Source organism: Neophocaena asiaeorientalis, unplaced genomic scaffold, assembly GCF_003031525.2.
Source record: "Neophocaena asiaeorientalis asiaeorientalis breed wild unplaced genomic scaffold, Neophocaena_asiaeorientalis_V1.1 scaffold123, whole genome shotgun sequence".
In the NCBI taxonomy this organism is placed as follows: Eukaryota; Metazoa; Chordata; class Mammalia; order Artiodactyla; family Phocoenidae; genus Neophocaena; species Neophocaena asiaeorientalis.
Window position 1 is genome coordinate 12,575,375 of NW_020173666.1, and position 25,607 is coordinate 12,600,981.

The window sequence follows — 25,607 nt, forward strand, 5'->3', positions numbered from 1 at the left end:
ACTCCCCCAGGGGAGGGATCCCATTTCTGTTGTTTCTCTTCCTTTTGCGTCTCTCTTCTGTTGTGGGAGTGGAGCTAACCATTGGCTCTAGTCTGCTTACCTCGTCCCTGGTTCCACCCTCAGCCCTTGTGTCACGTGCATTCTGCCTGTATTGGCGTCCCTTCTGTGCAGAGCTGGGGTGGGGTCCTAAGAGAAGGAGGCTAAAGAAGCAGGAATTTACATGGTACAGTCTTCGAGCCCATGAAGTGTCAGCTGTTATTTCTATGAGGTAGTTGCTATCTTGTCAACAACCCCATGGTGATGCCCCTGCCTATAATGCAGGTGTCAAAACTCAGAGGAGAGAAGCTGAGTGAAGAGAGGACAGTGCCCTCTGCCCCAGACACACACGCGCGTCCGCACACAACCCGAGAACGCACACCCACCCTCGCCCACACGTGCCTGGGTTTGGGGGTTGGCGGCCTAGAGGCTGCCAGGGGAAACAGGTCATCAGACATAACTCTCATTCTCTCTCCTTCTGTCTCTCTTTTAGTTCCAGGAACTTGGTCAGTTTAGAGGATTTAATAAGTCTGTGGAAAATTTGTTTCTGTCTGTCACCACCCACATGAAAAGTAAGTGGATACTTCTCCAGGGGTTCTTCTCCACCGTCCAGGCCAGCCCTTCCCACTGGCCGAGGCCTGGCCGGCGACCTGGGCTGGGGAAGGACCACTCTCTCTGTCTCTGGCTCCTGGGGAAAGCCACAGCGCTGGGCCCTTCACCCCTCCACCTCTCCACCTGTGTTTGCATCAGCGACAGCGCTGAGGGGCTGGTGTGTGTTGGGACCTTTCTAGCTGCCTGGTGTAGAAGGATGCCCCAAAGATTCCAGACAGTAGACTTGAGAACAGTGCGGTTGGCACTGCTCTCGGAGAGGAGGGGCTCTGACACATCTTGGGGGAAAAGATGAATACCCGGGCGCTTTGGCGGGGCATGTGCAGGATCTCCTCTAGAGAAAAGAGATGATCCACAGCCTTACCCCTGCTCAGTGCATGCAGGAGATACCTAATAAATAGCAAAGCCTGAGGATTCATGGTGGATCAGAAGACAGAGGCGTGCTCTGGAGTTGCACTCCCCTACATGGTAACCTCTAACCACACGTGGCTCTTGAAATGGGGCCGGAGTGAAATACATATTGAATTCCGGAAACTTAGTATCGAAAAAAAGAGTGAAATTTTTCATTAATAATTTTACTATTATATATTTTCACAATACATTGGATATTTTGCATTAAGTGAAATATAGTATTAAAATTAATTTTACCTGTTTCTCTTTAGTTTTTAAAGTGAGGTTACGAGAATATTTAAAATGACATATGTGAGCTGTATTATCTCCCTGTTGGACGGCGCTACTCTAAAGGTAGTTTCAAGATAAAGGCAAGGATCTCATGGGAAAAGGAAGCTCTTCTTAAAGGACGCATTCACCTTTGAGAGGCTCTCACTGTGTGTGGGTCCTTCCTCTTCCCTTCACTCATCTTTTTTCTAGACTATTATACTGCAAAAAATAAATTTTAAGTCATCTTTTCAGGGTTTGCTTCCCGAAATGGTTATAAGGATACCCCAAGTCTTGCTTTCATCTCAAGATGTGGTATCTAGTTATACAATCTTTGTAAAAAAAACAGCTGGTTTGTTCGGCTGCCTTCTTTGCATTTGGACAACCGGACACTCGGGACATGTGCCCTGAATGCAGAGTAACCTGGGTCAGGAGGTCGCCCGTGAACCCCACCCTGACGGTGGCTCCGCCTGCAGAGATGTGGGGACACACAGTCACCCACGTTCAGGATCCAGCCCCTCGGTCCTGTGCAGGTGCCCCGGGTCCAGCGCGGTGTTGGGGACTCTCCTCCTGGCCCCAGAGCAAGGGGTGCAGGAATCCCGGAGGAGGGTTCCCACAGGTCCTGGCAAAGCTTCGTGCTCCCACCTGTCATCCTTGTATTGATTTTCTAGAACTCTCCAAGTCGCAGAACGACATGACCTCTGACAAGCAACGCCCAGCTGTGGGTCCCAGGCAGTGTGAGGGCCGGTCGGAGAGGAGAAGCCAGTCTGACACCGCAGTCAACGTCACCACCAGGGTATCCCAGGCCTCTGGCCGCCCCAAGGTCACCCTTCTGCCCGTTTTCTCCATAGGTTTCTTCATCCTTTTACTTCATAGTTAACCAGCAAGCAGTCTGAAAAACGTACTTATAAACCCGTCCATTGGCTGGGGTGCTGGTACAGGCCAAATGAGGGTTACAATTCAATTTCATTGAATTTGGAAAGTGGTTCAGAACAGGGAAAGGCTTCCATCTCTTTCCAAGCCCCCGGGGCTTCCATGTGACCCCCGAAGCTCCCTGCTGGCTGCAAGGCCACACGAAAGGCAAAGGCAGGCCTGCAGTGTGCCCAGTTATTCCTGGTCTGTAGATACACTCGTTCTGTCCTATGTCCTGCTTCCAATAACCTCTGGTTAAAATCTGTCCCGATCTCTGATTGAAACTATTGAAACCGTAAACGCTGCACATTCAGGTGTGATCGTGAGGGAGACTCTCCACGTACCTAAACTGTAAGAGATCTCACCTAATAAAGGCCTTTAGGGAAAGGATTATTCTTTCCACCAGGATTGACCAAGCCAGAAGCAGATACACTGGTGGGGTGTGAGGGGAAGCGGACTTTAGGGTCAGAAAACCTGGGTTCTAGTCCGGCTGAGGTGACCTGGCTGTGGCAGGTGCCACCACCTGGCTGTTCTCAGGGTTGATGTGACAGCTTTGGTTAGCTGGACAGGACAAGTGCCCTTCTCTGCAGCAGTGAGCTCTATTCAGGATGTCCCCAGACAGACTGTTGTGTAGGCAAGTGGGTGAGCGCAGCCTTACTCTCCTGCGGGGACTTCCACATGCTCTCAAGATGCTAAATCCAGCCTCCATCCCCATCACATCACTTGAACTCCCTGAGCCTCCGAATACCCCCGCCCCCCTCCCCCCTCCCCCCGGGGAATGCAGGTGATAATACCTGTTTTGCCCAGAGCAGTACAGTGATCTTGTTAAAGATGCCCTGAGATAACATAACAGTTAAACTGCTACCTAAGTTATCTAAATATAAACCTAAATTACCAGCACTTGTTACTATGTGCCAGGCTCTTGCTAAAAGCTTTACCTAGGCTCTCTTTTTACCCTCACACCACCCCTCGAGGTGGGTAGTGCATGTGACCCTGTTTACACTTAGGCTTAGGGAGATTGTCACATGGACCTGGTGACATAACCAGAAATGGTGGGCAGTCTTGGTTTGGAGGGCGAACTCTGGAGCAGAGATTCTCCACTTTAACGCGTATGTGAGTCACTTGGGGATCTTGTGGAAATACAGATTCCGAGTCGGTGGATCTGGGATGGGCGTGAGATGCAGGATCTCAGGTGTGTTTCTAAGGCACTCGCCGGTGAGCGGGCAGTGCCGCCACGGTCCTCGGACCCTCACTGTAAGAGCAGGGCTTGGAGAGTGCGTGATGTGTATACGGAAGGTCTTTGACACCCTCAGGTGCAGACAAGTGTGAGTTCCTGTCGCCTCCACCGCCCTACCTGCTGTCCCTGAATCAGTGGATGGAGGAGAGGGTCAGTGTGCCTTTAGGTGGCACCGTGTTCTGGGCACGATGGAGCGTTTGTCCCCTACTTTATTACGTTTCACACTGACAAAATTCCTGAGAAAGATATTGTTACTCCCACGGTAAAGATCTAGAACCTGAGTTTTAGTGAGAGGTTACCCACCTTGTCTCGTAGCAATAGCTTGTAAAAGGTGGAGCTAGGAACAGAACCCAGGTTTGTACGATTCTAAACTCTTAACCTCTTCATTATACGCCCCACATAGGAGGACAAATTAACTTTTTTAATCCTTAAAGAACCCTGTGAGGTCTGTGCTGTTACTGTCCCATTAAAGATGAGGATTCTGGGGCCGAGAGATGACCCAGAGGGAACGTGGTCAGGGTGGCAGGACCAGGTGGAGCCTGCTCCAGGGACCATTCCTGTGATGCCTGCCAGGAGATGCCAGCAACGTTTGCAGACTGGCACGGTTCCCACTTCTGGCGTCATGTGCCACACGCTGAGGCATCCCAAGTACCTGTAGGCGTAGCTCCTGCCGCTTTGGAGCTGACGTAACGGGGCATCTGTGGTATCACCCTCCCGGGCCTGCCGGACGAGTGCAGGGTTCTCTGAAGGGCTGGTGGTGCTCAAGGGTAGAAGTGAGGACGAACTGGGGGGGCCGTGGCTAGAGAGCCTCCACTGTGTAGACCCTCTGTCCAGTGTGTGTCCACTTCACCACCACACTCTTGGCAGGACATGCTCATGACTTTGTAGCCATTCTTTCTCCCCACTTGAGGATATGGCTGTTTCAAAGAGAAATTTAGCCAAATGTTTATAACGTACTCAGTAATCATGGCATGATCTGTAAATGCTAAATAATTATAGGGTTGGAGTATGAAGAGTACATCTTTTTTTTTTTTTTTAATACTTTTTAAATGTATTTATGTTTGGCTGTGTTGGGTCTTCGTTGCTGCGCACGGGCTTTCTCTAGTTGCAGCGAGCGGGGGACACTGTTTGTGGCGGTGCACGGGCTTCTCATTGCGGTGGCTTCTCTTGTTGCGGAGCACGGGCTCTAGGTGCGCAGACTTCAGTAGGTGTAGCACACGGGCTTTTGAACTATACGAAAAACCTTTTCTAACACCTTCATTTCTGAAATCCTCCCTTTGGATCTCCGGCTCCTCCAGCCCTATGTCTCCTCCCCTGTGCCCACGCTTTAGTGTCCCCGAGCTACCTGTCCTCTGGACGACATCACGCATCACTGTGCGTGTGTGATCTCGCGTCCGAGTCTCTGCCAGGCCTCTTGCGTCTCTGCAGTTGCTTTGGCCTCTAGCAGGTCTAGGAACATGCTCCATACCTGACCATCATGACAGCCCCTCCACTCGGGATGCCTTACCTTGGGGTCTTTCCCCAGCCAGCCCTTGACACCCACTCAGGTCACACTCCCACTGAAGACCATCCCAGGTGCCTCTTCTGTGTAAGGCCTCCCACTCTTTCCCGTTGACGTGGCTCATACTTACTTCCATTTTAATGGTGTGTATTTCTGATGACTAGTGAGCCTGTGGAGGGCAGACAGGCATCTTCTCCTCCCTCCCGCCCGCCCGCCAGCTTCTTCCCACTCCCAGGATGCAGAGCAGCGGCACATTGAATAGAGTGTTTCTTAACAAATGTCTGATAGAATTGAGTTGAGTTCTGGGAATCGAGAGCATGGAAATAATCTAGAGGTAATCACGTCTTTCGTTTGTTCTGTAACAGTCTTAGCTTTTTATTCCTGAAAATTATGGCCATAGTGCAGCTGTTTATATTTCCAAGTTCTACTTCCAGCCCAATGTCAAAACCGAAAGTCTTGATTTGGAAACTTTGTCTTTTTGACCAGGACGAGATTTACCTCCCTGCTCTGTACTAGCGCTGTCCGACAGAACTTTCCTGCCACTGCCACATGTGGTTACTGAGCACTTGAAATGTGTCTATTGTAACCAAGAAGTTGAATTTATTTTATTTGATTTTAACTGACTGGAATTTAAATAGCCCCATGTGGCTAGTGGCTACCATATTAGAAAGCACAAGATGTACATGTTATATAAGTACCAACTATTAAAAAAAATTTTATAAAATTTAGAAACGTATTTTGATTTTTTTCCTTTTTTTATGAGCACATTAGAGGCTGTCAGGCTGAATACTATATTTCACGTGATTAAATGCCTGCGTCATTAATAAGGTCAAATGTGGACATCAGTTTCTTTAAGACTTGTACTAATCCATAAGTAACCCACCCATCACTGTTCATGAATGTCCCAAAGCTTGGTGATGTCTGTCTTGGGGCCCCGTGTGTGTAGGCATTTATCCAAACGGAAGTGTGGCCTCTTACTCAGCACCCGGAAGTTTGCATATTAGTGACATGCAGGCCATGCTCGCTGAAGTCATCACATTTGAACAAACTCAAACTGGGATGCGGACTGTACTATGCTGATTCTCTGTTTTCTTTTTCAGAAGGTCAGCGCACCAGATATTTTGAATCCTCTTAATCAAGAGAGTCCCAAATGCCCTACTGGCCCTGTTTTGAAGCAAGAGGATATCTCATTCAGTCCAGCGCCCAACACTTTATTCTCAGGAGGCTTGAGACACGTGAGTCTTGTCTGATATCCTTGACACGCGATGTGTGGTTGTTGCCATGACGTCAACTTGGATTGTTAGGCGACATGAGGGCCGTGTTGTCTTCTGGGATAAACTGGAGCGTAACATGGAGCGCAGAGGTGATGTTTTATTTAGCTTGAGAGCTGGGAAAAGCCTTGCTGTACTCTGATGGTGGTTTTCTTTTTTACATCCTATTGTGAACGTTTTCATTCACACAGAGAGTAATTAATAATAAGTGGTGGTGTCTTTGGATGAGAAGTGTTTAGTTTGATGAAGTCTGATTCGTCAGATTTTCTTTCATGGTTACTTCTCTGTCTTATCTACCCATAAGTCATGAAGATATATTCTCCTATGTTTTCTTCTAGAAGCTTTATAAAAGTTTAGCTTTTATGTGTGGTCCATGCTCCAGCTCATTCCTCTTTGTGAATGGTGTAAGGTACAGACTGAGGTTCATTTTTCCCCATATGAATACACAGTTATTCCAGCACCATTTATTATTTATTTTGGCCACGTCTCGTGGCATGTGGGATCTTAGTTCCCCAACCAGGGATCGAACCTGCACCCCCCTGCAGTGGAAGTGCAGAGTCTTAACCACTGGACCACCGGGCAAGTCCCTTCCAGCACCATTTAAAAAAAAAAAAAAAGACTCATTTTTCCATTAACTTTGGTGTCTTTGTTAAAAATCAAATGACCATATAAATGTGGACGTTTTCCTAGGTTCTCTATCGTGCTCCAATGATCTCTTTGTCCTTATGCCAAAGCCACACTGACGTGATTACTGTAGCTTTGTAGGAAGTCTTGAAGTTGAGTAAAGTCCTCCAACTTTGCTCCTCTTTTTTTTGAGATTGCTTTGTGGTGTTTTAAATGTAGTGTCTGTTCATAGGCAGGCCTTTTTATTACTTTATTCATTATTCAAAAACATTGAATGAATGTTTACTCTGTGTCTAAACATGTGATGTGTGCTTGATGTGTTAGATGGAGCCTTGGGTGAGGGGCCGTGTGGCTTCAGTTACAGTCATGGGTCTTTGACTTATTCAGTGATCTTAAACAATCATAAAGACTCCCTAAACCTCAGAGTCCTCATCAAGGAGATGGTATCAAAGTTGTTCTTTTTTTTTTTTGGCAATACCGCACAGCATGTGGGGTCTTCGTTCCCCAACCAGGGATCGAACCGGCGCCCCCTGCATTAGAAGCACGGAGCCTTAACCCCTGGACCTCCAGGGAAGTCTGAAGAGTTGTTCATCTCACTGGATTGCCTTGGGAATCAAATGATGTTCATATTCCGTGGCGAAATAACAGTGGTTAAGAACTCAGCTTCTAGAGACCAACGTCTTGGTTCACCTTCCAGCTCCTTTAGTGGCAAGGAGCGTGGTCCAGAGCTAGTACTTTAACCTTTCTGTTCCTTGGGGTTGTTGCGTTTTAGTGGAACATGGTGTGCACATCAGACAGACTTCCCCAATCTCCACGAATGTCCAGTCGAGTATTCAGAAGTCACGGCAGAAGCAGGCTAGACCTTGAAGAATAGCTGACTCCTTGATTCAATCCACTAAATGCCAGCAGCTCCAGCCCATCTGTTGGCTCCAGCCCCTGTCTCCTGTGGGTGGTCCTGCCTCCATGAAGACCCCTGCTCTGCACACTCGCTACTCACAATGTGGGACCCAGCAGCGCTGGCGCCACCTGGGCGCTTGTCAGAAACCAGAATCTCCAGCCTTACCCCAGGCCTGCTGGAGTCCGAACCTACAATTTAACAAGAGCCCTAGGAGATTCATATGCATGGTGAGGTTTCAGAAACACACAGGTTGAGCCCTGGCAATTTCAAACCCGAGTAGAGTATGGTGTTTGTTAAGGATTCTTGAACAGTCTAGGACCGTGCTGTCCAAGGCAGTAGCTGTTCAGTTCACACAGCTCCTCTTGTGAGCCCTTCCCAACTCGTGCTGAGGGCAGCCTCCTGTCCTGGTCGCACAGCACAGCGGTCCTAGCAGAGCCGGACGGAGTTACCTTCCGCTTCTTGGATGCCCTAAGGTCATGAGAGTCTGGGGTGGTATCTCGGAGCGCTGGTGTTGGAGGATGACTCAGCCCCTTCCTGGGAGTTTATAGTGGAGAATAGTTGAGAAAGGTGAAAGCACTGAGGAAATGCTTCCCCGAGGGGGAAGTAAGCAAGGGCGGCTCCAGAACATTCTGTCCTGGGGTTGAACCCCGTGGTGGGTGCAGACAGGCAAAGCATAGGAGTGGCCTCTGGGAGCCTCTCTGAGATCCATGGGAAGGTTTGCTTCCACCCCAGGTAACATACGGGCTCCAGAGACTCCAGCTAGCTTGAGCCTTTATAAGGCTGATCTGGGAGGATGAGGCTAAACCCTCCTTCCCAGGGAGCCCAAACTGTCCACAGTCTGCTAGACTGGCCTCTAAGCTCCTTCAAGGCCCAGAAACCAATGCAGCGGCAGGGACATGGGCTAGGACCCGCCCCACGGTGCTCCACGGGGCCCTGCACGAGCTGCGCACCGTCCACACCTGCCCCCTTGCTCATTTCGCTCAGCGGCACTGGTCCTAGAACAGCCAGACTCATGCCTGCCCCGGGCATTCCTGGGGTGGTTCCCTCTCCCAGGCGCCAAGCTTCCTCCCTCCCTTCCTCCCTCCCTTCAAGTCTTTGCTCCAAAGTCACCTTCTCAGGAGGTCTCCCCCCTGCCCTGCCCGCCTTGCCTTCACCTGCTCTCTGTTCATTCTTATCACCTTCTACAGCTATATAATTAGCTTACCTGTGGTTTATCATTTGTTGTAATACCCAGGTGCCCAGCGCGGTGCCTGACACTTCAGTGGCACTCAATAAATATTTGTGACATGGTTGGATTCATTCCTATCAGAGCTATTATTCTTTCTATTTTTTTTTTTTTAAATTTATTTATTTATTTATTTATGGCTGTGCTGGGTCTTCGTTTCCGTGCGAGGGCTTTCTCTAGTTGTGGCAAGCGGAGGCCACTCTTCATTGCGGTGCGCAGGCCTCTCACTGTCGTGGCCTCTCTTGTTGTGGAGCACAGGCTCCAGACGCGCAGGCTCAGTAGTCGTGGCTCACGGGCCCAGCTGCTCCGTGGCATGCGGGATCCTCCCAGACCAGGGCTCGAACCCGTATCCCCTGCATTGGCAGGCAGATTCTCAACCACTGTGCCACCAGGGAAGCCCCCAGAGCTATTATTGAAAGCCTACTGTGTGCTAACTGCAGAGCTAGGGGCTTCGCCTCCCGATCATTCTCACAACGATCTTGTCCGTGGAAATGGGATAATAATAAATGCTATTATCCCATTTCACAGACGGGGAAACTGAGGCTCACGGAGGTTACGTAACTTGCTAAGGTCATGCAGTCACTGCAGAACTCTGACTGTGAGTCAAAGCCCAGGTCTTCTGTCTTATCCCAGGGGAGTTGTTGAACTCTTAAACTGCCCCCCACACCCTGGTTCAGCTCTGCTCACTTGGGGCTGATCCACACCTAGAAGATCTCTCAGAGTCGTCGGGAAGGATGCTCGGGTAAGAGGATGTGGTGAGTGTATGTCTCTCACTCAGACTGTTTCTTAGGGAAATACCTCCAAACTATAGTGCAAATTCAACCCGGCTCTCTCAACTCCCTTTCTTCTAAACTCTCCTCTGATTTGTGCCCTGAACACTTATCACCATGAGATTGAATTATTACGTATTCAATCCGAACCTGTTCCCCTTAGTCTGAAGCAGTTTTGTTTAAGGAAACTAAACTCCCATAAAGCAAATAGGTTTTGTTTCTTGCCCAGAGATGTTGCCTTCTCTTCTGAGAGACACTTATATTCTCTGAGAAACAGGAAGTTGAGGCTAGAAAAATCTTATTAAGTCTCTGCTTATTACAAAAGTAGGAATACACATGGGCAATAAATAGGGGAAACACTCAACTTCCCGAGTAGTTAAATGAGTACGAAATGAAAGCAAGTGCTATTTGGGGACCATTTTAGCAAATTTAAAAAGCGACACAGGAACTTCCTTGGCGGTCCAGTGGTTAAGACTTCGCCTTCCAATGCAGGGGGTGCGGGTTTGATCCCTGGTCGGGAAACTAAGATCCCACATGCCCCGTGGCCAAAAAACCAAAACAGAAAACAGAAGAAATACTGTAACAAATTCAATAAAGCCTTAAAAAAAAATGGTCCACATCAAAAAAAAAAAATCTTAAGACAAAAAAAGTGGCATAGCTTACTGCTGGGCAGCACGTGGGAGAGGCAGGCGTTCATGTGAACTGCTGGGGTGAACTGGAGGGCAACCAGCGATGTACATCAAAGGCTTTAAAATGCATGTTCTCTTTAATCCAGATATTTTAGTTACAGGAAATATTCTTTAAGAATCATCATGAACGTTGCCAGAACTGTGTATATGTGGATGTCAAAGACAGCATTGTTTATAATCTTCTTAAATTTTGAAACATTGAAAATAGCCAAAAATGTCTAAAATAGGGCAATGGTTAAATAGATTATGGTACATTTATTCAGAGGAATACCTTGCAACTATTAAAAATAATGTGGTTAAAGAATATTAATGTGGAAATTGATAAAGATATCAAGTTACAAAATAGTATATAGTAGCCCATATTTATAAAAACAAAATGATTATACTGTAGACACTGTAAAACAACTGAAACGATTACACCAAGAGGTTGAGAATGGTGGGCTTATGCTTTTTTATTAAATATTTTTTGTCTTATCTGTATTTTCTGTATCTTCTCCATAAACATGTAATGTTTGTGAGAAGAAAAACCCCAATTCGTGTTTTTTAAAAAAAAGACAAAAAAACCAAAAAAAACCCTCCAGTCATTAGGAGCTAGAACTTGGTAGAGTGGTAATTTTTTAGCGATTCCCTGGGGGGGAAAGTCATTAGAGTTCCTGTCTGAGTGTCCATTTTGCCTTCACTTCTGTGTTTTAAAAAATCTAAAAAGGAATGCATTTATATCCATGTTTTCATGCAGTTGGCATTTTCCCTGGCAGTGAAGACACTGTGACTGGCGAAGTGATCACATGCCGGGCATACACATCGGAGTTCCTTGCACATGGATGGGCAGGAGCTTGGATGATGGAAGGGTTTTTAATCTTTGAAGTAACAATCCAACTCCCTAGTTGTTTCTCTTAAACATCGATTTGAGATATGGCATTTGGGTCACTACTAAGTGGGGAGCGGCTCAAAGCGTTCACTGCCCCTGCTCACAGCACTCATTGGGGTTTTGGAAACTTCCACTTTCCTTTAGTATTTCTGAACATCTCTGGTTGTGGTGACTTTTTAAAAGAGAGTATTGTATTTAGCTATATACTCATATTAACCTATTTTTTATTAAGAACGAAAACCAGAGTAAATAATAGACAATTATATTGAAGTGACCTCTTAGAGGTCTATCTCTCGAAAACATCATCTGAATGCTATAATATTTAAGGTTCGACCATGTTTGTTTGAAAACAATATTGCAATTATCAAAGAACTTTGAGGTTTCAAAAACATTTATGTATTGTGCGTAAACGTTGATAAACAGCGGCCATCTGACCTCCCTGCAGTAATGCTCTCCGCGTGCTCTTGTGGATCAAGATTTATTTATGTATTTTCAGTATAGCTGTGGTTTCAGTTGACTTTCCTTGATTTCTGCTTTTGTAAAATCAAAGGGCATCAGGCCTTGCTTACGGTTATAATAGATAGCTCGTGACCTTCAGAGAAAGTCACTGAATGCTCCCTGCCTGACTAAAGTAGTTCTCCTTCGCTTTTGCTCAGATTTACTTTTCTTTCACAACCAGACAGAGCCCATGGCTCCAAGAAAAGTCAGGCTGAGTTCTTAGTTGTTCTTCTGGGCTGGGACCTCTTGATTAACCCCATTTGCTGCTCAAAGGTTCAACTTGCTTGAAGATTCTGCTCTGTCTACAGGGAAAATAGAAGCAGAAAAAACCGTCCCAGGGCAGTGGTGGTGAAGTCCTAAGTTATCTCTGAGGGAATGCCGTAGACCAAAGGACGTGCTCTGCAGTCCTCTCATTATCTGAGGCTGCACTTTCCCTGGCCAAGCAGATACGCACTTGAATTACTCGGAGACACTACCATTAGTCGATGGCCCAAGGGATAAGAACAAAGGCCCACTTCCAGCTCTACTTCTGATTTGCCCTGCAGTTTTTGGGTGGGTCTCAACGTTGTTTTTTTTTTTTTAAATATCTTTATTGGAGTCTAATTGCTTTATAATGGTGTGTTAGTTTCTGCTTTATAACAAAGTGAATCAGTTATACATATGTTCCCATATCTCTTCCCTCTTGCGTCTCCCTCCCTCCCTCCCTCCCTATCCCATCCGTCTAGGTGGTCACAAAGCACGGAGCTGGTCTCCCTGTGCTATGAGGCTGCTTCCCACTAGCTATCTATTTTACATTTGGTAGTATATATTAGTCCATGCCATTCTCTCACTTCATCCCAGCTTACCCTTCCCCCTCCCCGTGTCCTCAAGTCCATTCTCTACATCTGCGTCATTATCCTGTCCTGCCCCTAGGTTCTTCATAGCCTTTTTTTTTTTTTTTTCAGATTCCATATATATGTGTTAACGTACGGTATTTGTTTTTCTCTTTCTGACTTACTTCACTCTGTATGACAGACTCTAGGTCCATCCACCTCACTACAAATATCTCAATTTCGTTTCTTAAAAATGCAGTGAACATTGTGGTACATGACTCTGAATTATGGTTTCCTCAGGGTATGTACCCAGTAGTGGGATTGCTGTGTCCCATGGTAGTTCTATTTTTAGTTTCTTAAGGAACCTCCATACTGTTCTCCATAGTGGCTGTATCAATTTACATTCCCACCAACAGTGCAAGAGGGTTCCCTTTTCTCCACACCCTCTCCAGCATTTATTGTTTGGAGATTTTTAAATGATGGCCATTTTGACTGGTGTGAGATAATATCTCATTGTAATATCTCTGGGCTTTCTATCGTGTTCCATTGATCTATATCTCTGTTTTTATTGCCGATACCATACTGTCTTGATGACTGTAGCTTTGCGGTACAGTCTGAAGCCTGGGAGCCTGATTCCTCCAGCTCTGTTTTTCTTTCTCAAGTCTGTTTATGTTTTCTATTTCTTCCTGGTTCAGTCTCAGAACGTTGTGCTTTTCAAAGAATGTGTCCATTTCTTCCAGGCTGTCCCATTTTATTGGCGTATAGTTGCTTCTAGTAATCTCCAGTGATCCTTTGTATGTCTGCAGTGTCGGTTGTTACTTCTCGTTTTTCATTTCTAGTTCTATTGATTTGAGTCTTCTCCCTTTTCTTCTTGATGAGTCTGGCTAATAGTTTATCAATTTTGTTTATCTTCTCAAAGAACCACCTTTTAGTTTTATTGATCTTTGCTATTGTTTCCTTCATTTCTTTTTCATTTATTTCTGATCTGATCTTTATGATTTCTTTCCTTCTGCTAATTTTGGGTCTTTTGTTCTTCTTTCTCTAACTGCTTTAGGTGTAAGGTTAGGGTGTTTATTTGAGATGTTTCTTGTTTCTTGAGGTAGCATTGTATTGCTATAAACTTCCCTCTTAGAACTGCTTTTACTGCATCGCATAGGTTTTGGGTCGTCGTGTTTTCATTGTCATTTGTTTCTAGGTATTTTTTGATTTCCTCTTTGATTTCTTCAGTGATCTCTTGGTTATTAAGTAGTGTATTGTTTAGCCTCCATGTATTTGTATTTTTTACAATTTTTTTCCTGTAATTGATATCTAGTCTTACAGCGTTGTGGTTGGAAAAGATACTTGATACGATTTCAATTTTCTTATATTTACCAAGGCTTGATTTGTGACCCAAGATATGCTCTATCCTGGAGAATGTTCCATGAGCACTTGAGAAGAAAGTGTATTCTGTTGTTTTTGGATGGAATGTCCTATCAATATCAATTAAGTCCATCTTGTTTAATGTGTCATTTAAAGCTTGTGTTTCTGTATTTATTTTCATTTTGGATGATGTGTCCATTGGTGAAAGTGGGGTGTTAATGTCCCCTACTATGAATGTGTTCTCAACCTGTCTTGACCTCTGCTTATCTTATAAAATGAAGGATGAGTACTTTTAGTGCTTCCTGGATGCTTTCTAATTCTGGACGCCAAGCTAGATGAGCCAGCTGTGCACCTTCTCTGTACCTGCACCTGAACAGCTGTGCACACAGTAGGGAAGACCTAATGCCCAGTGTGAGTGCATGGGATTAGGTCTGCCCTGTTGTGTCACCAGCTCCAAATGCACGCACAGTGCCAGCCATCCTGATGTGTTTCTCTGGGCGACTCAGGTTTCTGCTCTCACAACAATCATTTTCACACCTTCTTCGGTCATTTTAAACCTCTTTTCAAAACTTCTCCCCACGTTTCTTCCTCATTCTTAACAAATAAACATCCCTTCCCACTTCTTTAAAAAAAAAAAAAAAAAAGAGCAAGCCTGGAATTCCCTAATCCTCCTGATACCGAAATTAACCTCTTCGAGTCTGCACCCACACGACTCTCCTTCCCCACCCGAACAGAAGATGCCGGTCTCCCCAGCAATGCTTGCACCCCACCCTCTCCTGCCCTTGTTGTTTATTCCATGGACGTTAACATAGCTTTTTTGCCTTTGCTTTTAAGCTTTTACTCTTTGTCCTGGATTCTCAGCAATTTTTTTATGATGTGCCTACACATAGGTTGTTTTGCTTTTTTGTTTTTGTTTTTTTTTTTAAATCTTTAGGCCGTGCCACACAGCATGTGGGACTTAGTTCCCAGACCAGGGATCTAACTCGGGTCCCCTGCATTGGCTGTGTGGAGTCTTAACCACTGGACCACCAGGGAAGTCCCCATGTAGTTTTATTTTAAAATGTTTTCCCTCTAGAATCTGCAGTTAAGGGATGTAACTAAAGTCATCCAGGGTCAGGACTATCACCCGAGTCTTCTTACCTCAAGTCTACTGCTCCTTCAGGACAGGGGGACACAACACATCATGCCATAATATTTACAGAGACAACTTTTTAAATGAAAATACTTCATGCGCTTTCTTTATTCATTTCATAAATGTTTCTTGAGGATTTACCGTGAGCCAGGCTCTGAGCTGGCGCTGGAGATTTGATAGAGGGCAGAAACATGCAGGGTCCCTGCTGTCCTCGAGCTCCAGCCGAATGGGAGAGATGGATGTGACCGTCCTTCAGGGAGACTTGCTTTTGCTCCAGTGCACCGCCAGGGTGGAGGCCAGGAGTCTTTGCCCCTCCGGTACTGAGCTCATTGAGAGCTGAGTTTCAGCCTCTGGGAGGACTGGTCCGCTTCCAGGGCACTCGGACTCCCAGGAGGAAAGCCTGTGAGGAGTCCCAGCTGAGGGTCTGGACTTTTGCCAGGCCCCTCCTCTGTGGCGGGCCTGAACTCCAGTTCCTTCTGTCTAGTGAGGTGAAACTTCCGAAGGTGTTTTCAAACTACTCAGCCTCTTAGCATCGGCTTCCAACTCAGCAAAGACCCTGAGGGGAAAAGCAGCCTTGAGCATCACTCTCACCTAGTGTGTCTCCCTTTGCTCCTCAAGTTCTGTACTTCTTCACAGCCCCCAGCACTTGGCTTGGTCACTGTGCCCAGCTCCGGAGCCTCACAGCCTTTCCGCCTGTACTGCTCACCTACCGACAGATGCCTCAGAGGGAAACACAGCCAGGACGTCAGGCTCACCTGACTGCGCGCCTCTTTAGTATCGTGGACCCTGGCACCCTGGCTGTCCCGGTAGCTCTACAGTGCCTTCGAACTGCTTGTCGTTCAATTCAGTTTTCTACTTGTTCTTGGCAGAAGAGTTGGTGTAGTACAGTTTAGTCTGACGTAGCCCGGGGTGGAGTCCCGTGATGAGTGCAGGTTAAGTATCAGAACTTCTAACACCTACCTTCAGCTTTGCTTAAGCAGCTCACACCTCTTGCCAAGCCTCCCTCCCCGTCACCTTCTGTCTGCACTCTTTTCGTGCGGTCTCACCACTCCACGCCTTTCCGGGTGTGTGAAATTTAAAAACTGTTTCCCCTCCCAACAGTTGCATGGGTGTTGTTGGTGGATAACATTTTTCAGGGCCAGTGACTGGGTGTGGTGAAAGTGGTTGGGCTCTTGGCGTGAGCTAGTTCAGGTTCAGGGCCCTCTAAGTTGTTGGTTTTGTTTTGATCTCTCTCTAGTGAGAGAGACTCGCGCTTTCTTCTTAGCTTGTTTCCAGGATGTTTTACGGTGTCGAGGAACCAGTTGGGAAGGTGGGAATCACGTGGGGCTCCCTCTCTCTGTAGAGTCCTCACTGAGGTTGGTTGCACGCACAGGGTGGCAAATTCCTAAGCAAATTTGACAGTGATGAGGCGGTTGGTTCTGTCACTCGCGCTACTTCTCCACATCACCTCAGCTTAGGGTGCCCTAACTTACGGTGGTAGTTCTGTTGGTCATTCTGGGGACCCATTAAAAATTTAAACACAATTTATTGTTGTCTTTGCATATTGTACGTACTCTCGTCCATGTACGCCTCACCATAACCCAGTGAGAACAGGACTGATTTTCCCACTTGGACCCTGAGTCCAGCAGCCTCTGATCCCGGTCATTCGGCCCCCGGCACCACGCTGCTCTCACCAGGGCTCTCCCTGCCGTGGGGTTATTATCCGCCCTTGGAGATTTAGCTTTGCAGAACTGCACGGGAGACAGTCCGCTGCTTCCCAAGTGGTCTGTGTTCAAGAATGAGACTGCGCAAGCCGTACTGCTAGGCAAGCACCGCATCTGGGCAAGACAGGCCCTTCGGAGGACGCCTCGTCTCCTTAAGACAGAGTGTGTGGCAACGTACTTTGCAAAGTACAAGCGGGCTGGTGTGTTACTAACTTACCGTGAGTCAGGACGCATGCTCTGTATAAATTTTGATTTATTTGCTATCTTGAAACCAGAACTGCAAAAACATTGATTAACTGTGAAGTAACGTTGTATCTGTCATTCTTGATTTCAGGGAAGTTTGACTAGCATTAACAGTACTTGTACAGAGATGGGCAATTTTGACCACGCAAATGTCACTGGAGAGATAGAACTGGCCATTCGCTACTGCTTCAGAACTCGTTCTTTAGAAATATGCATCAAGGCCTGTAAGAACCTTGCCTATGGGGAGGAAAAGAAGAAAAAGTGCAATCCGTAAGTTTCTTTGTCTAAGTTTTGGCATATAATAATAGACATATTGATTCTAAAGTTCATATGGAAAAGTGAAAGTCCAAGAATAACCAAGGTAATTGTAAAAATATATATAAAGAAATAAAAACAAAAGGACATGTTAAGAATTGTCATAAAGCTTAGTAATTCAGGGTTTCCCCAGTGGTGCAGTGGTTGAGAATCCGCCTGCCAATGCAGGGGACATGGGTTCGATCCCTGGCCCGGGAAGATCCCACATGCCGCGGAGCAACTAAGCTGGTGTGCCACAACTACTGAGCCCGTGTGCCGCAACTACTGAAGCCCACGCGCCTGGAGCCTGTGCTTCACAACAAGAGAAGCCACTGCAACGAGAAGCCCGCGTACCGCAACGAAGAGTAGCCCCCCACTCACTGCAACTAGAGAAAGCCCGCGTGCAGCAGTGAAGACCCAACACAGCCAAAAATAAATAAATAAATAAAATTAAAAAAAAAAAAAGCTTAGTAATTCCAACAATGTGTTATGGATGCAAGGATAGACAAGGAGGTCAATAGAGCAGAATCAGAAGTCCAAATACAGATCTTAGCATACATGGGAACTTAAATGATCAAGAGGCTATTAATAATCAATGCAGAAAAGGTGACCTTCAATAAATGGTGCCGGGAAATTTGATTTTCCGTGTAGGAAAAATAAAATTAAAATCCTGTCTCACACAATCCATAAAGAGATTAATTTTTTCCAGTTGGTAGATATGAAATGATGTCTCATTATTTTAACACACATCTCACTGATTAATAACAAAGATGAGCAACCTTATATATATGAATTAATCACTTAAGATACACTCCCCTTCTATGAACTCCCCATTTCATATCTTTTGTCCAATTTTCTATCGAATCGTTTGTCATTTAAAAATTTATTTACAGGAGTTTGGCTTTCTTTTTTTTTTTTTGCGGTACGCGGGCCTCTCACTGTTGTGGCCTCTCCCATTGTGGAGCACAGGCTCCGGACGCGCAGGCTCAGCGGCCATGGCTCACGGGCCCAGCCGCTCCGCGGCATGTGGGATCTTCCCGGACCGGGGCACGAACCCACGTCCCCTGCATCGGCAGGCGGACGCTCAACCACTGCGCCACCAGGGAAGCCCAGGAGTTTGGCTTTTTAAAAATCCATTTTCAAGACAATTCTCCATTGGTTTTACATATTGCACATGTCTTCTCTTAGCTTTACTTGTTTTCTGACATTGTTTATGATGACTTATAAAGAATTTAATGTCCAATTTATCCTTCTTTTCCTTTAAAATGTCTGCTGTTTGAGTCTGTAGGAGAATTCCACCTGAAGGTTATAGATATATTCTTCTCTGTTTTCTTCTATTAGAGTTTTTTCCCACTTAGATCCTTTCATATTAGAGCTGGAATTGATTTTCTGTGCATGGTTTAAGGTACGGACCACATTTGGGGCTTTTTTTCCCCCACCACGGAACATTTTCAGCACACTATTTTCAGGACCAGCTAGGCGAAAGGAATGGATTGTTGGTCCAGACAAATCAGATGCATCACTGTAGCACCTGTGGTTCTCCATAACAGATTCCTCCTACATTTCTAGTCGTCTTTTATTCCCCTATCTGTACCTTCTGCTCCGGAGAAATTGGAATAGTCACTGTTCCAAAACGACCCCCTGACTTTTACCAAATACGAGGCTTTTCTCGTGTTTGTTCTGAGACTGTTTCCCCTATGCTACTCCCATAAGTGGAAATTGCAATCCTTTCCATTCTTCAGACTCATTTCCAATCCCATCAGCTCCACTTATTCAATCCTTGACCTTGCAAGCATGTTGGGTCTCTCCCATAATTCTCTACAGGGTTTGACCTCTGATAAGTTATTCAACCTCTCCATATCTTGGTGTCCTCACTGTAACATGGAGGTTATATTATCACCTACTCCAAAGGATTGTGGTGGTGTTTCCCTGAACTAGCCTGCATTAAGTCTTCAGAACAGTGTTGAGAACGTAATAAACATTCAACAAATATTCTTAAGCAGGTGAGGTGGGAAGTGCATAGAGAAGTAGACCTAAAATCCACATAGGGATCCCTTGAGGCTTTGGCCAAATACTAAGCTGTTCAGATACAGGACAAGATTTCATGAGGTCTGTCAGAGGAGAGCTACTGGAGGGTGGTAAGTGGAATGAAAAATCTGGGAGTTGCACAGTGCTGGGAAAGATTGGTGTTTTTTTTTTTGATTTTATTTTTGGCTGTGTTGGGTCTTCATTGCCGCATGCAGGCTTTCTCTAGTTGGGGCGAGTGGGGCTACTCTTCATTGTGTATGGGCCTCTCACTGCAGTGGCTTCTCTTGTTGTGGACTATGGGCTCTAGGCACGCGGGCTTCAGTAGTTGTAGCATGTGGGCTCAGTAGTTGTTGTGCGTGGGCTCAGCAGTTGTGGCTTGCGGGCTCTAGAGCGCAGGCTCAGTAGTTGTGGTGCACGGGCTTAGTTGCTCCGTGACATGTGGGAGCTTCCCAGACCAGGGGTCGAACCCATGTCCCCTGCATTGGCAGGTGGATTCTTAACCACTGTGCCACCAGAGAAGTCCCAAGATTTGGCGTTCTGACCAGTCAAAGTGGAGTGGGGCATTGAGTGGACCCCAGGAAAGAAAAGCTTAGTATTAGGGCTTCTCTAACCTACCCTAACTAAGCAAAATCAATCCTTGTTAGGATCAAACTGAGTTTCCAGTAAGTGAAATGCCTGCTAGAACAAAACTCAATACTTTGTAAAGGAAACACATGGTCAAGAGAGGATTCTGAAAGATGGCAGAGTAGGAGGCCTCAGGAATCCATCTGCCCCTGTAGACAGCTGCACTGGCAGAATCTGTCTGATGGAACTGTTTTGGAATTCTGGAGTCTTTTGAAGGCTTTCAACTTCTTAGGGGAAGTGTTGGATGGTAAATTGAGATTAATGTCAGTCAGTTCCAGCTCTTAGCACAGTGTTAACTATCCATCTCCCCTATGCCCAACCCCTTGGCGGACAGCTGTGCATATGTTCCTAGAGCAGCTTGAACACAGCTTGTAGGAGCCAGATGGGCAGAGGATCCTGTCCTCCAAATGTCAGGGACCTGTTCTCTGATTGCTGGTTCTTATTGCAGAGGTACGAAAAAACCCGGCAGGCAGCCATTGTTGTTTCACCTCCCTGCATTGTTGCAATCCCCTCCTCCTTGGGCTGAAGTGATTTACAAAGTATTTAAAGGGCCAGTGCCCTTATTTGTCTCCCTTCTGCATTTTTCTCTTTTTCCCCTTCTTGGGAACTGGATACTAAAGACCAGGACATTCAAGAGTAACTGTATATACAAGGAAAATTTAAAAGTGACCACGCATGCCCAGGGAAAGGTTCAGGTTCAGAAAAGATCTGAGAAGATCTTAATTTTACACTTCAGGCTGATCCTTGGCACAGAGACAGTCTGCATCAATAAATTTATGAAAAACCCAATTGAAAAACCAATAACAAAAAACAGCAAACCCTGGGGAAGGGGGAGAATCTGATTTCCAGAGTTAACATATTATTAGACACTGTTGTCCAGTGTTCAACAAAAAAAAATCACAAGGCATATAAAGAAACAGGAAAGTATGGTTCATTCAAAGGGAAAAAATAAATCAACAGAAACTGTCCCTGAAAGAGATCTGATGGTAGGTTTACTAGACAAAGACTTGAAAACAACTGTTTTAAGGATGCTCACAAGAAACTAATGAAAGATGTGGAGAAAGTCAAGAAAATGATGTATGAACAAAACAGAAATATCAATAAAGAGATAGAAAACCTTAAAATATTTACTAGAGGGATTCAAAGGTAGGTATGAGCAGGTAAAAGAAAGAATAGGTGGGCTTCCCTGGTGGTGCAGTGGTTAAGAATCCACCTGCCAATGCAGGGGACACGGGTTCGAGCTCTGGTCCGGGAAGACCCCACATGCCGCGGAGCAACTAAGCCTGTGTGCCACAACTCCTGAGGCCTGTGCGCCTAGAGCCTTTGCTCTGCAACAAGAGAAGCCACCGTGATGAGAAGCCCTCACACTGCAATGAAGAGTAGCCCCCACTCACCACAACTAGAGAAAAGCCCATGCGCAGCAACGAAGACCAACACAGCCAAAAATAAATTAATTTAAAAACAAAAGAATAGGTGAACTTGAAGATAGGATGAAGGAAATTACTGAGTCTGAGGAACAGAAAGAAAAAATATTAAAGAAAAGCAAACAGAACCTAAAGGACCTTCTGGACACCATTAAGTGGACCAACATAAGCAACATATGTCCCAGAAGGAGAAGAGAGACAGCAAGGGGCAGAGAGAATACTCGAAGGAATAATGGCTGAAAACTACCCCAATTTGATGAAAGACATGAACATAAACATCAAAGAAGCTCTTTGAACTCCAAGTATGATGAACTCAAAGACACCCACACTGAGACACATCATAAACCAACATTTGAAAGACAAAAAGAATCTTGAAAGCAGCAAGAAAGTGAATCGTCATGTACTAGGGATCCTCAAATAAGACTATCAGCAGATTCCCATCAGAAACTTTAGAGGCCAGAAGGCAGTGAGTCAATATATTCAAGGTGCTAAAAGGAAAAACAAACACAGCACAACTGTTCTTCAAAAGTGAGGGAGAAATTACAACATCCTCAGCTAAACAAAAGGTGAGAGAGTGCATGAAATGACACTAGACGGTAACTTAAGACATATGAAAAGATAAAGATCTCAATAAAGGCAAATACACTAGCAATTATAAAAGCCAGTATTATTGTAACAGTGGTAAGTAATTCCACTTTTTGTTTTTTATATGACTTCGGACATTTTAAAAGATTGGTCTCTTATTGTCATTTTGGTTTGTAACTCCACGCTTTGTTTTCGAGATAATTTAAGAGACTAATGCATTTAAAAGAATTCTTACTTTGTGTTTTTGGTCACACATGTATACAGATGTATTTTTGTGACATCAGCAGTGGAAAGAGGTGAGGATGGAGCTGAGAAGGAGTAGAGCTCTTGTATGTTACTGAGGTTAAGTTGGTATAAATTCAAATTAGAGTGTTATAACTTTAGGATATTAAATGTAATCCCCTTGGTAACCACAGAGAAAACAGCTATAGAACAAAAACCAAAACAAAACAAATGAGAAAGGAATTTAAACATTTCACCACAGAAAATCAACTAAACACAAAAGAATACAGTAAAGGGCTTCCCTGGTGGCGCAGTGGTTGAGAGTCCGCCTGCCGATGCAGGGGACACGGGTTCGTGGCCCCGTCCGGGAAGATCCCACATGCCGCAGAGCAGCTGGGCCCGTGAGCCATGGCCGCTGAGCCTGTGCGTCCGGAGCCTGTGCTCCGCAACGGGAGAGGCCACAACAGTGAGAGGCCCGCATACTGCCAAAAAAAAAAAAAAAAGGCACAGAAAAGCTATAAGGCAAAAGAAACAGCAAATGACAGAAGTAAGTACTTCTTATCAGTAATTTAAATACAAATGAACTTGACTCTCCAGTCAAAAGACAGAAATTGGCAGAATGGATAAAAACATGAGATCCAACTATACGCCATCTACAGGAGACTCACTTGAGGGGAAGATACTCCATGCAGATGGTAACCAAGAGTGAGCAAGGTGGCTGTACCAGTATCAGGCAAAATCGGCTTTAAGGCAGAAAAGCTTAGAAAAGATAAAGGTCTTCTGTATTAATAGGTTCAGTACAGCAAGATGATGTAACAGTTACAAATGTCTGTGTACCTAATGACAGACCATCAAGAGACAAGAAGCGACACCTGACGGAATTGAAGGGAGAAATAGTTCTACAGTGATAGTTGGAAATGTCAATACTCCGCTCTCAGTAACGGATAGGACATCCAGACAGAGGATAAGAAAGGAAATAGAGGACTTAAGGACTAGATACATGGGCGTGTATTTTATTGTAATGCTTTAAGCTATACAGGTATATTTTATATCTCCTGTTTAACATGTGTGAGGGGTCTCGTAATGATCAACAATTTGAGTCAACGAACATTGAGGAACTGGTGACCGTGAGCCTTGAGTACTTTTCCAAGAAGTTTGCTGAAAGCGGGGAAGAGGCCTGAGACTGGGGCTCCAGGGGGAACCCAGGTCGAGGGAGGGTTCCTGTTCTTTATTGCTTTGAGAAAGTTGAGCCTGTTTCTAGCCTGTGGGTACAGGACCTGGGCAAGTGGTGTCACTGCATCAGTAAAGCTGCTGGAAGAGCCAGGAAGGGCAGTCTTGGGACCTGAGTGGAGGGACCGGCCTGGGACGGAGCTTCGTGGAGTGGGCAGGGGGCAGTGCGGGGCTGGCCTTGGTCAGGCTTCCTCTGCTGGCGTGGTCTCCAGACCCAGGGACAGGGCTCGGGAACACCGGTCCTCAGCAGGCAGGACGCAGTGTCTGAGGCTACACAAGGAAAACCAAAGTGTGAGACATACACTTTCCATTTCAACTTTTTTTTCTTGCGGGTTGGGGAGAAGAGGTACGTGGAGGGAGGACAAGCTGGCACACAGCCTCGGCATCCAGGTGGGTTAGACATCTGCCACCCACAGAGCCCTGGGAGCCTCTGGTTCCCTGGTGGTCACCCAGTGACAGGTGATGGAGTGTGATCAGTAGATTCCAGGAGTAGGGCATGAGGAAAGCAGGGAGCTTCACACCCCCAGGAACATTCCCGAGGATCACAGCCAGAGACTGTGTAAGCCAGGGGCTGTGCACCCAGCACTGTCATTGTTCACTGAGTGGCGGCCACTAAGCCCTTTCTGTCAACCCCAAATGCAGCGGGAAGCAGGGTAAACAAAACGCTGACGTGTGATTCTCCTCCTGAACCCTCTGTCCGCCCCTGACGCTGAGCTTTTCACCCTGTCCTGTGTTTGGCCACTAGGTATGTAAAGACCCATCTGCTGCCCGACAGATCCTCCCAGGGAAAACGCAAGACTGGAGTCCAAAAGAACACGGTGGAGCCGACCTTTCAGGAGACCTTGAAGGTACTTGCTGGACAAATATTCATGTGCTGAGTCTCCCCATCCCGGGATGGGCCCCTGGGGCCAGAGTCCAGCGGATGGTTCTTCTAAACTCTCGAGTCAGTTAAATGTAAGTGCAGACACTTAAACGTTTCTGCAGGGCTCTGTCAGTCAGTGGCAAGTGGTAGAAAATATCAGCCTTTGTACAGAAAAACTGCAGTCTGCTGGACTTGAGAATGGCCTTTGATTAATGATTTGTGAGAAAATGGTAGAAAAGAAACTGCCTGCCTCTCAATTCCTAAAATTGGTTTGTCCTGTTGAATTTTTATGACTATCAGAGGTATCCTCGAGTAAGGGACCCTGTAAGGGAAACTGCTGAGTTATTATGATGAAGAAGTACTTTTATGAAGATAACATCTGGTATACCTAGATTTCTTATTTTATGAAAAACTAGTCATTTTATGGAAAAAAAAGCCTAGAGGAATTGTTTGGGTTTTCATTTTCTTTGGTGCTAAGAAATGTGACTTGTGGTTTAGGGCAGAGATCAGGGAGGCAGTGCCTCCTGCTGGGATTCAGGATGGAAAATTGGAGGTGATGTCTGGAGAGTGCAGATGGAGGTGGAAGAATAGTCCAGAGGCACAGAGATGTACCCACTCAAAGGGATCCCATGTGTCAAGCCTGAGGAAGGAGAGGACTTTTGTTTGCCTTCCTTGGCAGATAGCATTTGTGAACTCCCAACCAGGGGCCATCCGGGTGGCTGGCCCAAGAGTCCCGTTTGAGACATGAAAATAGCCATTGTTCTCCATGCGCCTGCTGTGGCCAAGTACTTTATATGCCCTCTGAGCCAGGTGTTAGAATCCTTACTTAGCAATAGGGAAACTGAGGCTTAGAGAGTACTTAAAAGTACAGCTGTGACCCGTGATGGGCTGGCACTCCTTCACAAAATTGATGTTCATAAGGACTCCCCAAGGGATTTTCTATGTAAAGCAGATTGTGACTCAGCAAGTGTGGACAGGGCCTAAGGTGCTGCTTGTCTGGGACACTCTGGTAGTGAGTTACTGGACACTAGTCTTCATGTGGTTTTGCTCATGTACCTGCTGACAGAATTTTGAAAAGCTCTGTACCCCCTCAAAGGTGTAAGCCGATACATAAAATTACTCATCACAGGTTTAAGGTGTTTCATACTAAACAGAGGCAGACAAATACTTCCTGTTTTCTGAAACGAGACAAAGATGAGGATTGACTATTTTAAATACTTCATTATATACTTTGATTTTTAAAGTTTTAACTACCTTATTTAAAATGCACCCAGAATCTGAAAGGAATCACCTA

General features: G+C 45.8%; 1 protein-coding gene across 9 annotated transcripts in view; it reads left to right on the forward strand.

Moving 5' to 3' along the window:
• SYTL3 (synaptotagmin like 3) overlaps positions 1–25,607 on the forward strand; it is an 86,079-nt gene that overhangs the window by 53,398 nt on the left and 7,074 nt on the right. For 5 of the 9 annotated variants that reach the window (XM_024748010.1, XM_024748016.1, XM_024748009.1 and 2 more), the window contains 5 exons: positions 530–608; positions 1,974–2,125; positions 6,053–6,187; positions 17,136–17,314; positions 24,197–24,299. In XM_024748010.1, the coding sequence (XP_024603778.1) occupies positions 530–608; positions 1,974–2,125; positions 6,053–6,187; positions 17,136–17,314; positions 24,197–24,299 (648 nt within the window). The remainder of the gene's footprint in view (positions 1–529; positions 609–1,973; positions 2,126–6,052; positions 6,188–17,135; positions 17,315–24,196; positions 24,300–25,607) is intronic. The other 4 variants (XM_024748012.1, XM_024748014.1, XM_024748013.1 and 1 more) reach the window with 2 other exon arrangements.